Genomic DNA, 18,827 nt, shown 5'->3' on the forward strand with positions numbered 1-18,827 from the left:
CCACTGTAACAGATACATGGCCTTTCCCATTATCAATATCCACCACCAGTGTGGTACATTTGTTACAGCTGATGAGCCTATATTGACATACCATAATCACCCAAAGTCTGTAGTTACATTAGGGTTCACTCTTGCTGTTGAACATTCTGTAGGTTTAGGCAAATGTGCAATGACATTTGGCCACCATTGTAGTGTCATACAAAGTAGTTTCACTGTCCTAAAAAAAACCTTCTGTGCTCTACCTATTCATCCCTCCTCAGTACAACCCCTGGCAACCACTGATCTTTTTACTCTCTCCATAATTTTACCTTTTCCAGAATGTCATATAGTTAGAATCATACAATATGTAGCTTTTCACATTGGATTCTTTCATTTGGTAATACGTATTTAAGTTTCCACAATGTCTTTTCATGGCTTGATAGCTCATTTCTATATAATAGAGATAACAATCCATTGTCTGTACCACGATTAATTTATTCATCACCTATTGAAGGACATTTGGTTGCTTCGAAGTTTTGGCAATTATGAATAAAGCTGCTCTAAACATCTGTGTGCAGGTTTTTGCATATATAAGTTTTCAGCTTTTTTGGGTAAATACTAAGGAGCATGATAACTGGATCATATAGTAATAGCATGTTTAGTTTTGTGAGAAACCACCAAACTGTTTTCCAAAATATCAGTATCATTTTGCATTCCCACCAGCAATGAATGAGAGTTCTTGTTACTCCACATCTTTGTCAACATTTGGTATTATCAGTGTTCTAGATTTTGGCCATTCTAATAGGAATGTAGTGGTATCTCATTGTTTTAATTTGCATTTCTCTGATGACATACAGTCTGGAGCATCTTTTCATATGCTTATTAAGCATCTGTATATCTTCTTTGGTGAGGTATCTGTTAATGCTGTGGTACCATTTTTTAATTGGGGTTTTTCCTGTTAGTTTTAAGAGTTCTTTATATTTATACGAGTATTTTACATATCAGTCCTTTATCAGATGTGTCTTTTGCAAATATTTTCTCCAGGACTGTGGCTTGTCTTCTCATTATCTTGACATTGTCTTTTGCCAAATAGAAGTTTTTAATTTTAATGAAGTTCAGCTTATCAGTTATTTATTTCATGAATTATGCTTTTGGTGTTATATCTAAAAAGTCATTGCCATACCCAAGGTTATCTAGGTTTTCTCCTATGTTATAAGAGTTTTATTGTTTTGTGTTTTACATTTAGGTCTGTAATCCATTTTTAGTTAATTTTTGTGAAGGGCATAGGTCTTTGTCTAAATTCGTTTTTGTGCATGTGAATGTCCAGTTGTTCTAGCACCATTTGTTGAAAAGACTGTGTTTTCTCCATTGTATTGCCTTTACTCCTTTGTTAAAGTCAGTTGACTATAATTATGTGAATCTATTTCTGGGCTCTCTGTTCTGTTCCATTGATCTTATTTGTGTGCTCTTTTGCCAGTACCATATTGTCTTGATTACTGTAGCTTTATGATAAGTCTTGAAGTCAGGTAGTGTCAGTCATCTAATTTTGTTCTTCTTCAATTTTGTGTTAGCTATTCCAGCTCTTTTGCCTCTCTGTATAAATTTTAAAATCAGTTTGTCAATATCTACAAAATAACTTGCTGGGATTTTGATTGAGATTGCATTGAATCTCTAGGTCAGGTAGCAAAGAACTGACATCTTGACAATATTGAGTCTTCCTACTCATGAACATGGACTGTCTCTCTCCATTTATGTAGTCGTTTGATTCCATTTATCAGAGTTTTGTCATTTTCCTTAAATAGGTCTTTGCATATATTTTGCTAGATTTATACCTAAGTATTTTATTTGGGGCGGGGGGTTGCTAATTTAAATGATACTGTGTGTTTATTTTCAAATTCCAATTGTTCCTTGGTGGTATATATGAAAGTGATTGACTTCTATATATTAACCTTGTGTCCTGCAGCCTTGTTACAATCACTTATCAGTTCCAGGAGTTTTTTGGTCAGTTTGTTCAGATTTTCTACATAGACGACCATGTAATCTGTAAACAAAGAAAGACAGTTTTATTTCTTCTCTCCCAATCTGTATAACTTTAATTTCCTCTTCTTATCTTGAGGCATTAGCTAGTACTTCCAATATGATGTTGAAAAGAAGTGGGGAGTGGGGACATCTTTGCCTAGTTCCTGATCTTAGTGAGAACAATTATGTATTTTAAAATATTAAGCATTTTAAAAGATAGTTATCACAATGATCATATTAAACCCTGTAGTTGAAATCTTTGGTTCTCTTTTCTACAGAGGGGTGCATCAATCCATTCATTCATTCCAGTTATGGGCCAGTGATGTGCTAGGAAAGATCCATTTCTCTCTCTGTCCTTAGAATGGCTATTTTTATCTTATCAGCCAATAACTGCCAGGATTTTTTCTGATTATTATTGGGGAAAAAAACTTACCAAAAAAAGCATTATCACTTAAACATTTTTTGGCTAATATGAGTGATTAAAAATGGGATCCTAAAGTAATGGAAATTTATTTGATTTCTAGCAAAGTTAAGTATTTTTATATTTATTAGTTATTTGTATACATTCTTTGTGTGTGAATGATATATTCAGGACCTCTGTTCATTTTCTGTTGGCATCTTATTTAAAATTATGTGAATGATTCTCCATGGTTTAAAATATTAAATCTTATTTTGTCATAGTTGTTTATAAGTGTTTTCCAAAATATGTTTGCCTTCTACTTTTGTAATTACTTTTCTTGACCCATTGAAGTTTTAAATTTTCATGTAGCCAGATGAATCAGACCTTATATTTCTTATTTTTTCCTATTACTTTCATACTTAGAATGCCCATGTCTTCCAAGAGCTGATGTATACTTTTATAACTAGTATTACAATGTGTAATCCAGTCTTAGGATTTGCAATATCTACCTATATTTTCACTTTAGAGTTTTCTCATGGGATGATTTTTAAAACTATATAACATACTTGGAATTCATTCTCACCTGTAGTGTTAGGTGAAGATCTAAAATTTATTTGCAAATAACCAAGTAGTATTTTTAGTGATTTTATATCCTAGTTATTAAATACTAAGTGTTCCTACATTATAGGCCTGATTAGGAGCTTTCTTCTTTGTTCTATTGAGCTCTAAGCCTGTTTCTCTGACGATACCATGATGGTTTATTGTTGAGGTGATTTATTATGTCTAGTTATAGGGTTGAGTTAGGTTCCTCTCATTTCTCTTCCCCAAACTCTGACTCCCAGTTTTTCTTTGCTGTTCTCCATCTCCGGAAGGTTTTTAGAACATTTTCTAAGCCCTTCCCCTCACTTATAATTTTTTTTTTTGAGACAGAGTCTTGCTCTGTTACCCAGGCTGGAATGCAGTGGTGTGATCTTGGCTCACTGCAACCTCCACCTCCTGGGTTCAAGCAATTCTTCTGACTCAGCCTTCCAAATAGCTGGGACCACAGGTGCACTCCACCACACCAGGCTAATTTTTGTATTTTTAGTAGAGACAGGGTTTCACCATATTGGTCAGGCTGGTCTCAAACTCCTGACCTCAGGTGATCCACCCGCCTTGGCCTCCCTAAGTGTTGGGATTACAGGCGTGAGCCACTGCATCTGGCCTAACTTGTAATTTTGATTATAATTATTTTAAACTCATAAATTAATCTGGGAAAGTAGTTATCTTTATAATATGCAGTTTCCTCAACTAGAAATATTCCCCATTCTTTTAATTCATTTTTTGTTTTATTCTGTTGTATGCATATTATGTTTCAGTTTTGAAACATTTGTTAATTATGCATTCTTAGTAGTATATAATTCTTGCATATGGCAATTTGGACTGATTTTAAATAATATTGGAAGGACACATACAATAATAAGCAAATTAATAATAGCATAAAGGAATCCACCTCTCATTTTGAGAAAGATTACTTGTATTGTAGAAAACGGTTGTTAGCATATAATGTAAAATAAGTGTCTAGTATTCTGTTAAGCACTCTAAGCTTTTCAGTTGCATATACTACCCCTATTTTATTAAAGTATATTGAATTTTTTTATTTGGGAATGCTTTTCTTTTCTATACCTAAAAGCTCTGCAATTTGTTGGTCTGTAGGTTATCATGCAAGAAGTTCTCAAGCCTTTTTGATTTTTATGCAATAAAGTACAGTTTTGCATAAGAGTGAAATTGGGCTAGCTTAAATGGATCCATAAACTTTCTTCTAATTTTAAGTGAGAATCTTTTAAACACCTGTTAAATTTAATGTAGCAGTTTGATAATCTAAAATTATGTACCACTTGTTTATTTGTTGATTCATCCATCCATTTTCCCATGAATATTTCATTTGTTTATCCAGCTAGTTTTATTAACTGTTTTAATCCAGGCATTGGGATATAATGATAAACAAGATATCATTCTGTGGAAACTTCTTCCAGGCACTAAAGATATAGAGGATGAATTAGAGGAACATAAAATTGGAGGAGATTGAATACTTAAAGGCAGTGGCCATAGGGGTGGCAAAGAGGAAGTAGAGATAGAGTCATTAGGACTTCGTGCCAATTAAATATGGGGTGAGTGAGAGAAGATGGCTTTGGGATGTCCTCAAGTTCCTAGCTTATTTATTCATTATGCTTTTATTGGAGGACTATCATGTTTTAGGCATTGTTACGTTTCAGGTATTGTGTAAATGCAGGAGGATATAAGAAATGAGCCACATCAGAACTTAGATTATAGAGGGGTAAGTATTAAGGTTGGTGCGTTGCTTTTAGTGGCAGAAACAGCAATTACTTTGGCACCAGCCTAATAGAATGGTTGTGACTGGTGGGAGTGTGCGTAGAGAGAGAAAGATTATGGGTTCACTTTGAGGCCTGTTGAGCTGCCTGCCTGTTAGATATACAAGTGGAAGTAATGGATATTCAGATAGAGAGTTCAAGAGAGTCATTGCTGGACATACAGTCATCAGTGTATAGCTGGCAATTGAAATCATGGATTAGAAGGTCTTTCAAAAAGAGTCCTTAGTGAGAAAAGAAAGGGAGAATTGGAATCTTGAGGAATAACAGTATTTTTTGTTAGTCAGAGGAAGATGAACCTGTGAAGAAGACTGAAGTGGAGTAATCAGAGAGATAGAAGGTAACTTGGGACAGTATTTCACGAAAGCCAAGAAAATTTTCCAGGCAGAATGTTCAACTGTATCTAAAGTCAAGTCAAGGGTCTGTAAGATAAGGATTTAAAATGTCCACTAAATTTTGTAATTAGGAGATCATTGTTGATCATGTGAAACTATTTCTGTGGGGAATTTGAATAATAGAAGTGGTGTGACCCCTACACGTTTTTTTTTTTTTTTTTAAACCTTGGCCTTGCAGAGAGGCTAGAGAAACTTGAAAGACAGTATCAGGATTCATAGCATTAATGAAGGATTATCCTTGGAGAGGAAAACAAGTATACTAAGGAATATTTGTAGAAAATGGAGAAATTCAGAGAGCTGTCTTCCTCTGTCAGCTAAAAGTTTCTCAGCAGCAGGGGTTGATTTACTCACCAATGTGTTTAGTGCCTGACCTGTAGTAAGTAATCAGTAAATATTTGCTGAATGATCGAGCCTAATAAAAGAGTTGAACAATTTTGTTCATCCCAAGTCTATAGTGTAGCTTCAGAATTTAGCTACTTCTGGAGCTTAAGATTTACTTTTCTTCTCTGTCATTAAAAATTAAACCTGTAGTCAAAAAATTAACCTTCTAAAGGCATTTAAAAAATTCTTTTAGAATAAGCTCTGCTTTATAATATAGTCTATGTTTTTCATAGTACTGCACATTCCTAAGGTTTACTACTTTGTCTTTTATAGTGTACTTTTTAAAATTTATTTTTTGTAGAGACAGGGTCTCACTGTGTTGCCCAGTTGGGTCTTGAACTCCTGATCTCAAGTGATCCTCCCACCTCAGCCTCCCATGCCTGTTGGGATTACAGGCATGAGACACCACATCCGGCCCTTTTATAGTGTATTTTAAGTTCTGCTTTGGTTATCTCTTTTTGAAACTTTGCAAATGTTAAAGATTTTATTTGAATTTTGTTAGTTATAAAGTTGAAACATTTTATTTTATTATTAATTTTGAGACAGAGTCTCACTTTTTCACCCAGGCTGGAGTGCAGCAGCACAATCACAGCCCACTGCAGCCTTGACCTCCTGAGTTCAAGCAATCTTCCCACACACCACCAAGCCCTGCTAATTTCTTATATTTTTTGTAGTGGCGAGTTTTCACCATGTTGTCAATCTGGTCTCAAACTTCTGAGCTCAAGTGATCCGCCTGCCTCAGCCTCGCCAAGTGCTGGGATTACAGGCATGAGCCACTGTGCCCGGCTGAAACATTTTAATAAGAGCAGTTAACCATACCTTTTCAACAGGAATTGATTTGGGAACTGTACCTATCTTTTTTTAATGATGTGAAAACTTACTTATTCGTTACTGCTAAGTTTGTGATAAGTATCCTATAAGCCACTCCATTTATAGTGAAACTAATTCTTTCATTCTCTATTTAATACTTTAATTTCTGTAATCTAAGATCAGAAAGACTCATAATCAAGTTAATGTATCCTAATTGTTTACTTTGATAACACAACACATTTTCTATACATTTTCTTCATGTTAGAGTCAAGAGGGTATGAGTCTAAAATATAATTTTTTTTTGCAAAAAATATGACTCCTAAGGTTTTTTTTTTAGATTTCTTCTTTGTGTATTAAAGTTTTTATTTCTGTTCCATAGATATATATGTGACATATAAATTAGAAAGAGAAGATATACAATACTATGTAAAGTGACTACATTTTTCTTTTAGGCTGGGATATGAAGAACAACAGCCTGAGGTTCCAATTCTTTATCATGATGTAACATCCCTTTTGCTCATCCAGATCTTAATGATGCCACAACCCTTACGCAAAGGTATGTCTTTATAATTCAGATTCTTTGATTATGTACTATGTATTTTGAATATTCTAGAGATTATAGAGACAAATAGGCTGGGTGTGGTGGCTCATGCTTGTAATCCCAGCACTTTGGGAGGCTGAGGTGGGTGGATTGCTTGAGCACAGGAGCTCGAGACCAGCCTGGGGTATTAATATAGTGAGATGCTGTCTCAAAAAGAGAAAGAGAAGTAAATACAGCAGTAAGTATGATGGATATTTTTTGTGGTAATAACAGACATTGTTTTTTTCTATTATTAGCAAATAGTAATCATACCTAAAAAATGACAATGAAAAAGTGTTTTTTAAAATTCTTGTGAGTCTGTTCAGCTTTTTAGTCACTAAGAGGTAAAGACATGGGAAAACACTCTGAAAATGGTTTAAAAAATTGAAGTGATGATACAAATGAAAATTCGAAAAATAGAGCAAACTCTCAACCTTAATGCCTTTACTCTATCTATATGCATACATATTTTGATATAGTAGTAATTGTAGTTATTAAAAATAGTCTCATCACTTTAAGTTAGTGTTAATATCATAACATTATTATATTAAAAGCATCAGTATTATATTAGCAACATTTTAATTATTGCTCCTTGGTCTTTGTAGCTTTCACTTGAAGACAACATTTAAAATATTCAATCTAATACATCTTCTGTATTAGAAAACTAGTTTTTATTTTGTTTAACTATTACAAGTTACAGTAGAATGAACATCTATGGGTATATAAAAGTCTTGTTCCTGGGGAAGACATTGTTTATACAAACTCCAGCTTGATCTTTGATAAATCCTTTACCTAAGGGTGTGAAATAATCATTTAAAAATACATAGGCAAATTATGATATTTCATGCAAATTATGACATTCTGTAAAAAGTAAAACAATATCATTGATAAACAAGCATAATATACTAGCACTGTGAGCTTCAATTAATATTTTTTAATCATGAAATTCACATAAAATAAAACTTACTATTTAAACAATTTAAAGTATACAACTGAAGTGCCATTTAGTACTGTCACAGTATTGTGTGATCATCACCATTCATCACCATTAGTTAGTTCCAGAACATTTTCATCAGCCCCAAAGGAAACTCTGTGCCTATTAAGCAGTCATTTTCTTATTTTCTCCTTCTCCCAACCCCTGGAAACCACTAATCTAATTTCCTGTCTTCATGGATTTGCCTATACTGGATATTTCGTATTAATGATATTATACATTACGTTGCATTTTGTGTCTGGCTTCCTTCACTTAGCATGTTTTCAAGGTTTATCCATGTTATGGCATGTATTATTACTTCATTTATCTCAATGGCTTGGTAGTATTCCATTGTATGGATATACAACATGGTTTATCCATTTGGCAGTTGATGGACATTTGGGTTATTACTGCCTTTTGGCTATTGTGAATAGTGCTGCCATGAACATTCATATAGAAGTTTTTGTTTGAGGCCAGGTGTGATGGATCACTTGCGACCAGGAGCTCATGACCAGCCTGGCCAACATGGTGAAACCCCATCTCTACTAAAAATACAAAAATTAGCCTGGCATGGTGGCACGCACCTGTAACCCCAGCTACTCAGGAGGCTGAGGCATGAGAACCACTTGAGCCCGGGAGGTGGAAGTTGCAGTGAGCTGAGGTCGCGCCACTGCACTCTAGTCCAGGTGACAGAATGACACTCTGCCTCAAAAAAAAAAAAGTTTTTGAACACTTTTTTTTCGTGGGGGATGTATAGCTAGAAGTGGAATTGCTGGATCATATGGTAATTCTGTTTAACTTCTTGAGGTAATTATATATTTAACTGCAAAACTTCAGATATTTTTGAATGTTACTTTTTTTGGGGGGTTAGACTGTGTCTGCTAATTTAATCATTTGTGTTTATAGAGCTTAAAAACCTATTAAGTAGTCTCATTAAAATTAATCTCTTTGTAAAATTAGTTTCAAATTCTTTAGGCTTTTTGTGTCACTTTGGTTAGTTTTTCTTAATCTAGGGAAACAGTTGCCTTGGATCATGCTGGTTTACTCCTGATTGTGCTCTTCTAATTATATTAGTAGTATTACCTTTTGAAATATTTAAAAAATTACTTTATTTATGTCTTCAAAATATTTAAATGTGTTAAATATACCTTTTACTTATAAGATTAATTATTACATAAACCTGAAAAGGTAAAAGAGAAGGAAACTTGACATAGGGAAGATTGTCTCTATGTCACTATTTAATCTCTATTAATATTTAATCTAAAGAGAAAAATATTTTAGTTAAGAGTAAAGGACCTGTTGTGTCAGTGTCTGAGAGCTGTAGCTGGTGCATCACCCTCCTTGTCAGAAGTTACTGTTGGCACTGGCTTTCAACAGAAGATGAAGTTCATGCTGAAAGAGGATGCAATACGTGAAATTAACCAAACTTACTGAATTTAATTCAGTAGAAACAGAGTTTAAAAACTATATTCTAAAGTGAGTCAAGAAAATTGATCTTAGTAATGGTTAAATAAATAGAATAAATTCAGGAAATCATCAATGTAAAAATGTATAATATTGTTAATAATCATGCCTTAAAGTAATATCATTAAAGAAGAGTTTCTTGGCCAAATTTAATAAGCAAATTTAATAAATTCATTGCTTGATTCAGTTCAAGAAATACTTAATAAGTACCTACTGTGTACCAGGTTGCTATGCTTCTTTGCCAAGTGCTGGACACACAAAGATGACCAAAACATGGACTTCACCCTTGGGGAGCCAAATAGCTAGGTATTTAGCAGTCATTAAATTTACCTGTAGTTAGAATTGCTTTTAAAACTTGTGCTTTATATTATTTCTTAAAATTTTACAATAATTCAAGATTGGATTATCTTGGTATTGGATTATACTGCTGTCAAACACATTGTGTAATATTTTGCTAGCTGTCATTGTGGTGATGAATTCCTCTTAGAATTTAGGGTCAGACAAAAAAATGCCATTCTTTATTAATTTTTTTAGTCGTCTTTCACACTTTGAGAACAGGATAGAGGCCTTTAATTGCTAGGAAGTTCAGAGCTTAATTATATTAATTTTCCACAGACAGGTTTTTTTTGAGGGGAGGTGGAGAGTTGGGGAGATAGAGTTATTAATATAAATTTTTCTTCTCCACTCCCTTTTGATGTAAGAGTTAATAGTGGTCTTTATTGGGACAGTGTTATTATAAACTATTTTTATTGTAAGAATGTATATTTGTGTAACTGTTTAAGTTATTGTTTGTTATTAGAAGAGAAAAGCAGAGGAAGGAAATTTTACTGTTTAGACTTACTAGAATGTTAAATGCTTCCTATGGTTTTATCTGAAAAATAGATGGATGCAGAAACCTACCTATATACCTCTTAAATTTTTTAATGTTTAGCATTGTTTCCAGGTTGAAAGACCTTTTTATGCCAATTATCTCATCAGAAGCTCAAATTAAATATATTAAAGACAGGTTTTTTCTTTGATCTCTTATGTCCGTACATCTTATGTTTTATAATACCCATCACATCACTGGCCTCTAAAGAATAAACTCGGAAGTAACTTCTGACACCACTGTTTTCAGGTATTCATATTTAGTTCTTTATGTACAAGGGGAAAGAAGATTTATAACTTAGGATCAGATTTGGCTATATAATATAAAGAAGAAACCAAATTAACACAGTAGCTTAAATAAGATACTGCTTGTTTTTCTTTCATGTAGAAAGAAGTGTGAAAGTAGGCAGGCCGGACACTTCTGCTTCACAGCACCAGATTCTTTATGGTATGGCTCTCATCTCCCTGTGCCAAGGTAGCTGCTAAGAGTTCTAGCCATCACAGTCTAGTTTAAGGCAGCAGGATGAGAGTTAAGAGAGGAACTTCACCTTCTTTTTTAAGAAGTCCTCTTAGATGATTCACACAAAATTTACAATTATTATTGCCTTAGATGATTCACACAAAATTTACAATTATTATCTCTTAGGCTAAAATTCTTTCTTATTTTTGAGCCTCCAGGGTTTAAGATATAAAATCATCATCCTTTATAGGGAGTGTATTAGTTCATTTTCATGCTGATAATAAAGACATACCCAAGACTGGGCAATTTAAAAAAGAAAGAGGTTTAATGGACTCACAGTTCCATATGGCTGGGAGGTCTCACAATCATGGCAGAAGGCAAAAGGCACGTCTTACATGGTAGCAGACAAGAGAAGAGAATGATAGCCAAGTGAAAGGGGTTTCCCTGCATGAAACCATTAGATCTCATGAGACTTATTCACTACCACGAGAACAGGACGGGGGAACCACCCCCATGATTCAGTTATCTCCCACTGGGTCCCTCCCACAACATGAGGGAATTATGGGAGTTAAAATTCAAGATGAGATTTGGGTGGGGAGACAATCAGACCATATCAGGGAGGGTCAGTTACCCAGGTTTGGATCATGTTGCTGTTCTTGAGGAGCTTCACAAATCTGTTCTTAACCATGCTGTATAGAATACAGACTCCCAAGATTCTATAGAGCATCTGGGACCAGTGATTATAGAATATCCCTGTTTCCAAGATCCCATAAGCAGGGCCCACAAAAGAGAGCTTGAATCCTGCTTATTATTTTCCATTGACTTGAAGAAAGTAAGTATCTCAGTTTTGCTTTGTTATAAACCAAGGGCTTAAAAAACTATTTATTTACAAGCATACATAACAGTAAAGAGCAGAGTTTCATGAACCCCCATATCAACTCATGGCCAGTCTTGTTTTATTTATACCCTCACTTATTCCCTCCTCCCTCCCACCTGTGGTTATTTTGAAGCGAATTCCAGACCACGTATCATTTTGTCTCTGTAGTCTTCTGTATGTATCTCTAAAAGATAAGGATTCTTAAAATAATTTTTAAAAATTGTGAACACAATTAAAAATGAACAATTATGCCTAAATATCAGTAAATATACCATCAGTGTTCAAATTCCATAGTTGCTTCTTGTAAATTTTTTTTTTTTTTTTGAGACGGAGTTTCTCTCTGTCGCCTAGGCTGGAATGCAGTGGCATGATCTCTGGTCACTGCAACCTCCGCCTCCTGGGTTCAAGCGATTCTCCTGCCTCAGCTTCCCAAGTAGCTAGGATCACAGGCGCCTGCCACCACACCTGGCTAATTTTTGTATTTTTAGTAGAGACAGGGTTTCACCATGTTGGCCAGACTGGTCTGAATCTCCTGACCTTGTGATCCACCTGCCTCGGCCTCCTAAAGTGCTGAGACTACAAGTGTGAGCCACTGCGCCCGGCCTGTAAATGATTTTTTAATATTTGGTTTATTTGGCTTAGGATCCAAAAAAGATCCATACATTGGATTTGGTTGTTATATTTCTTTTAAATCTGTGGGTTGCCTCCCTCCTCCTACTTCCTTGCATTTTATTTGTTGAAGAATCTGGGTCTTTTTTCCTTTAGAACTTACCATAGTCTTTATTTTGCTAATTGTACCCCCAACAATATCATTTAATAACATGATCTTCTGTCCCTGTGTGTGTCCTACAAACTGGCAGATAGATTTAGATGGAATCAGTTTCTTATTTCTTTTTGCAAAAATACTTCATGGATAATGTTAAATACTTTTATCAGGAGATATAATTTCCAGTTGTTCCTCTTTATGTGACAGTAGAAGCTATTGATTATTCTCTAGATTTATTCCTTAATTATTACATTTCTTAAGTGGAATTCATAAAACTAAAATTTTTTCCTACTTTTCCTATTTGTTTACACATTGGTAAAGTTGATATAGGAAAGGCAGGTTAAATGCTTGATTTTGTACCAGTTTTCAGAAAAATGACTTTTTTTTTTTAGCATTCTCCAAAGCTGATTGCTTTTTTTCCAGTATTATGAATTCTTGGATTTTAATATATTTAGTGTCCTTCAGTCCCATAGTAAAATAATAACTGTTTAAATACTTCAGGTTGACTTGTATCCTATTGATATAACCCCAACAGTCTTTGATAGCCTCTTCAGACCAAAGCTTTATTTTTTAAATTTTTTGGGGGGACAGTCTTGTTCTGTTGCCCAGGCTGGAGTACAGTGGTACAGTCGTAACTCACTGCAGCCTTGACCTCCTGGGCTCAAGCAATCCTCCTGCCTCAGACTCCCTATGTAGTTGGGACCACAGGTGCACACCACCACATTTGGCTAATTTTATTTTTTGTAGAGATGGTGGCGGGGAGGGGGGGAGTCTCACTTTGTTGCCCAGGCTGGTCTCGAACTCTGGGCTCAAGGAATCCATCTGCCTTGGCCTCCCAAGATGCTGGAATTACAGGCATGTGCCACTGTGCTGGCCTAAGACCAAGGCTTTTTAGTATGTGGTTTGAGTTCATTAATAGGCTTTAAGAAATCCATAATTCTCCTAAAACAGTAAGGAAAAAAATTGTATGTATATGTGCATTTTTTTCTGAGTAGTTTCACAGCTCTTACCAGATTTTCAAAAGGATTTTGACCTCTAAAATTTAATTACTTATATATTACCCTGGGGACTTGTGGCCATATACAAATATATTTTGTAGAATCAGCAGATTACAGTGGGATGAGAAATGAGAAGGAAGTGAGAGAATTGAGACAGTGAACAGAGAGGTCTTTCAAGAGAGAATGGAGGAGGAGAACAGAAGCCATACGTGATGTACAGTAGTCCCCCCTTACCCATGGTTGCACTTGCTGTGATTTTTGTTACCAATGGTCAACTTTGGTCCAAAAAGAGTAAATGGAAAATTCCAGAATAAATAATTTATACATTTTAAGTTGCATGCCATTCTGAGTAGTACACTGAAATCTCATGCTGTCTTGTCCCTTTCTCCCTGGGAAATGAAGTCATCCCTTTGTCCAGTATATCCACACTGTAGATGCTACCTGCCCATTAGTCATTTAGTGGCCATCTGGGCTATCAGAACAACTGTCGTGGTATCACAGTGCTTGTGTTCAAGTAACTCTTATTTTACTTAATAATGGCCCCAAAGCACAAGACTAGTGATGGTGGCGAGAAAGAAAAATAAAATCTTAAGCTCCCCATCTGAACAGACGTTATTAAAGAATGATCTTTTGTTTCTTGTTTTCTAGAGCTGGTTTCTGCTTACTCCTTAGAAAATAATTCAGGTTAAAGGTTGATAAGGGAGGGGCACACTGAGGTGTGAACGATTTTCTTTAGGATCATTGTGAGGATCATTAATCATCTGGGGTTGCAACCGAACTCCCCTCTCCCTCTTTGCAATTTTACAATACACCCCTTCCCCAAAGCTGACCAGCATCTCTGGACTAGTTTTGGCCAATTCATGGAGGAAGTTCAGTGAGGGTTTTTGTGTCTTCTACTCTACCTTCTAATGTCAGAGGGTCAAAACCTCACTCTGGCATCATGCTGTTGCCACCATTTTTTGAACACGCAACCCATGAAGAGGTATGAAGCTAAATTGCGCATGTGTGTGTTTCTCCTTTCATAAATACTCATGACTCTTCCTGTAGCTTATTGAACGTGTACACTTAGCCACTCTGTTTAGCATAAATTCCTGACCTTCCTCAAAGGACTTGCTCTTGGCTTATGCTAGAAGCTGTGATTCCCAGCTTGCTGATGGCTAGCTTGCAGGATGCAACGTTTTATGAGAAATAAAGCCCTCGTTTCCAAATTTGTAAACCTTGTGATTCTTCAGTTGACACTGGCAATTTGGATACGCCAAAGAGAAACTAAAGTTTTTTCTTTTAAGTGAAAAGGTGAAAATTCCTTACTTAATAAGGAAAGGAAAAATGTATGCTGAGGTTACTAAGATCTTTGGTAAGAATGAGTCCTCTATCCATGAAATTATGAAGAAGGAAAAAAAAATTTGTGCTAGTTTCACAATCACACCTTAAATAGTAAAAGTTATGGCCATAGTACAGTAAATAATTTTGAGAGATCACATTTTCATAATTTTTATTATAATTGTTCTATTATTCTTAATGTCTTATTGTGTCTAATTTATAAATTAAACTTTATCATAGGTATGTATGTACTGTTGACCCTTGAACAACACAGAGGCAAAGGGTGTGGTCCCGCTTTACTTCTCCACTTCCCACCCCGCTCCACCATGCAGTTAAATCCACTGCACATATTTTTTGATTTCCCAAAAACTTAACTACTAATAGCCTATTGTTGACCAGAAGCCTTACCAATAACACTGTCAATTAACACATAATTTGTATGTTATATGTATTATGTACTTTATTCTCACAATATAAGGCTAGAGAAAAGAAAACATTATTAAGAAAATTATAAGAAAGAGAAAATATATTTACTATTCATTAAGTGGAAGTGGATCATCATAAAAGTATTCATCCTTGTCATCTTCATGTTGAATAGGCTGAGGAAGAGGAAGGGTTGATCTTGCTGTCTCAGGGGTGGCAAAAGTGGAAGAAAATCCTTGTATGAGTAGACCTGCACAGTTCAAACCCATCTTGTTACATAGTACTGCAGATGTAGGATTCAGAACTATCCGCAGTTTCAGACATCCCCTGGGGTCTTGGAGTGTATCTCCTGAGGATAAGGGGGGATTACTATTTCAAAGGGGTTATTTTTTGTTTTTAAGATAGGAGAACTGTGAGCATCTTTAAGTGTTTGCCATTTATCTATTCTTAATAACTCATGATGGTCCTTTGCCTTGTGTTGCCCTTTCCTAGAAGCCTTTCTATTGGATATCCTTCTTCTCATTGCCATAAAAACTTCTCTGTGATTCTGTTTTGATACTTACCTGACCTGTCTGATTTTCTTTACTATCGCCCTCTCCAGACTGTCAGTTCCTCCAAGACTAGCAGCACCATCTATCCTGATTTCCACTTGGTACATCATATGTTCAGTAAATGCTTTGGGGATACAGTGGATGTGTTAAAAACACAATAGTCTTATTTTATAGTAAATTGCTTGTTTTCCATTTTAAAATTCAAGAAAGCTATTACTTCCATTTGAATCTTTAACACTTATATTGTGATCACTTCTATATAATGTTTTTTGAGAATGTTGGCAGTTTATTGGACCCAAAATTCAATTGCCTGAAGTATACCCAAAGGACCAGCATTTACTACCCTATTAGTTGTTAGACGGACTTGGTATCTTTTCTTGGTTCTGTGTTGACTAAGGCAAATGAAGTCTTATTAAACTGTTTGGATTCTTCACTCATCAGAGAGAAAATAGACTTTAGTTTTTCACACAGAAAAGCCATGACAAATTGATTTTTCTTGTAGACTAGACTTTTTGGAGAGGGTCAGAGCACATGTAGTTAGTAACTCCAAATCATAAAAGGTAAGACTGAGAAGATTTGACATCTGCATGTGGTATATGCAAAGTGCTTTATGGAAGCAGTGGAATAGTATTTTTACAAAAAATTATCGTGGTGATAGGAACAGAATAAAATGTCTGATACCTTCTTCAGATCATGTCCTGTTTACCTGTGTGCTCTTCCCCTAGGGATTTTGTTATTTTAGATATACTCTACCTTGTCTTAAAAGAAACTACAGGTAGTTTGCTTCTAAGGCATTTCAAGTAGGTATTGATCTTCCTTTGTTCATCCTCAGGTATTTTGATAGTTTTTTTTGTTGTTATTGTAGTTTTTAAACACACTGACTTAGATTAGATGTCCAGTCCTTTTTTCTTCTTTTTAAATGTTGATAATTGTATTTGAAGGACTTTGTTTTCTGTTTTAATGTTGGTAGTTAGCAGCGTGTTGACCTAATATAAACCTCATGTGAGAGATTCCTTGTTTCTCGTAGGTCCCTAAAAGATGTTGGTGTTACACATGGCAAGCATTCAATAAATAAATATCTGTTAAATGAACAAGTGAATGTGAGAACTTAAGCCTTGACTTTAAATTGCCAGTTAATCATCCATTGGTATCCATGGGAGATTGGTTCCACGACTCCCTGCCAATTCCAAAATCCACAGATGCTCAAGCCCCTTACATAAAATGGTGTAGTATTTGCATATAACCTACACATATCTTCTCATATACTTTAAATCATCTCTAGATTACTTAGTACAATATAAATGTTATATAAATAGTTGTTATACTGTATTTTTTAGGGCATAATGAGAAGGGCAAAAGTCTGTACATGTTCAGTACAGACACAACCATCTATTTTTTTTTTTCCAAATACTTTTGATCCATGATTGGTTAAATCCATGGATGAGGAACCCACAGGTACAAAGAGCTGACTGTATTTTTTTAAATGATGATAATCAAGACAGACAAATGGACTAAAACCAGAAATTACTACTTTTCTACAACGAAAAGCTAAAACTATAGTGGCTATCGTTTCTTTTAGTACATTACTTCTATTTTATTTATTTTATTATTATTTTTTTGAGACAGAATTTCACTCTTGTTGCCCAGGCTGGAGTGCAATGGCACCATTATCAGCTCACTGCAAACGCCATCTCTTGGGTTCAAGTGATTTTTCTGCCTCAGCCTTCCAAGTAGCTGGGATTACCGGCACCCGCCACCACGCCCGACTAATTTTTTGTATTTTTAGTTGAGAGGAGGTTTCACCATGTTGGCCAGGCTGGTCTCAAACTCCTGACCTCAGGTGATTCACCCACCTCGGCCCCCAAAGTGCTGGGATTACAGGCGTGAGCCACCACGCCTGGCCACATCACTTCTTTTTAGTAAAAGAAAAAATATATGTATGTATAGTTTAAGAAGAATCTATATGTGAGTGGTGTTTCTACACAATATAAATGACTTTCTGGTTAGGATGTTTTTGTTTGTACTTAATAGACAAATTCTGTAATGTCTGTCACTTATTAAAATATTTCATTAAATGATGGAATATTTTTCTTGACTTCGATGGCACCATCCTTTCCTGATTCTTCTACTGTCTCATTTCCTACTCATTTTCAGGCTCTTTTTAAATGAATTTTTCTTTATTTACTGTCCTCTTCCTTCACAATTTTATCTTTTTTCCCATAGCTTTAACTATACCTATTATCTGATGATTCCCAAATCTCTAGCTTTAGACTACAACTCCCCAGTGAGTTCCAGACTTGAATTTTTAGACATGCCTCAAACGCAGTATATATAATGTTAATTTTCTACCTATCCAAGCCTGTTCTCATCCTCTTGTTTTACATTTTAGTCAATGCTGCTACCATCTATGAGATACCACCATCACCCTCTACCTCCAAAGGTCCACGAAATCCTATAATTTCTGTCATCTAAATATTTCTCTAATATGACTCATTCTGATTGTTGACTCATTGTTTTTCCTTAGTTCTGGGCATCCTGAAACTGTATGGAGGTTCCTCAAAAAACTAAAATAGAACTACTGTATCATCCAATAGTCCCACTTCTGGTGTACATCCTAAGGAAGTAAAATCAGTATCTTAAAGAGACATCTGCATTCCACTCCCATGTTCATTATTTAATCACAATAGCCAAGATATGGAAACCACCTAAGTGTCTGTCAATGGATGAATAAAGATAATGTGGCATATAAGTACACTGGGACATTATTTAGCCTTAAAAAAGAAGGAAATCTTGCCATTTGCGACAACGTGGATGAACCCATAGGACGTTATGCTAAATGAAATAAGCCACAAAGAGAGAAATACTGCATGATCTCACTTATATGTGGAATCTAAACAAGTCAAAATAGAGAGTAGGAGGGTGGTTCACATGGGACAGGGAGGTGGGGAAAATGAGGAGATGTTGGTCAACGGGTGTGTACTTTCAGTTATAAGATGAATAAGTTCTGGAGATCTAATATACAACATGGTGACTATAGCTGTAATATTCTCTTGTATACTTAAAATGCACTAAGCAAAGAGATCTTAAGTATTCTCAGCATACACACAGACACATGTAACTATACGGGATGATGAATATGTTAGTTGACTTGATTGTGACCATCATTTCAAAATGTATGCTTATATCAGAACTACA

The 18,827-nt window shown here is 35.2% G+C and overlaps 1 protein-coding gene across 3 annotated transcripts in view; it reads left to right on the forward strand.

Moving 5' to 3' along the window:
- The window catches only part of UBR3 (ubiquitin protein ligase E3 component n-recognin 3), a 256,407-nt gene that overhangs the window by 206,407 nt on the left and 31,173 nt on the right, over positions 1-18,827 (forward strand). For all 3 annotated transcript variants that reach the window (XM_024243049.3, XM_024243051.3, XM_024243050.3), the window contains exon 32: positions 6,806-6,909. In XM_024243049.3, the coding sequence (XP_024098817.3) occupies positions 6,806-6,909 (104 nt within the window). The remainder of the gene's footprint in view (positions 1-6,805; positions 6,910-18,827) is intronic.

The sequence above is a fragment of the Pongo abelii genome, chromosome 11, assembly GCF_028885655.2.
Source record: "Pongo abelii isolate AG06213 chromosome 11, NHGRI_mPonAbe1-v2.0_pri, whole genome shotgun sequence".
NCBI classification, from domain to species: Eukaryota; Metazoa; Chordata; class Mammalia; order Primates; family Hominidae; genus Pongo; species Pongo abelii.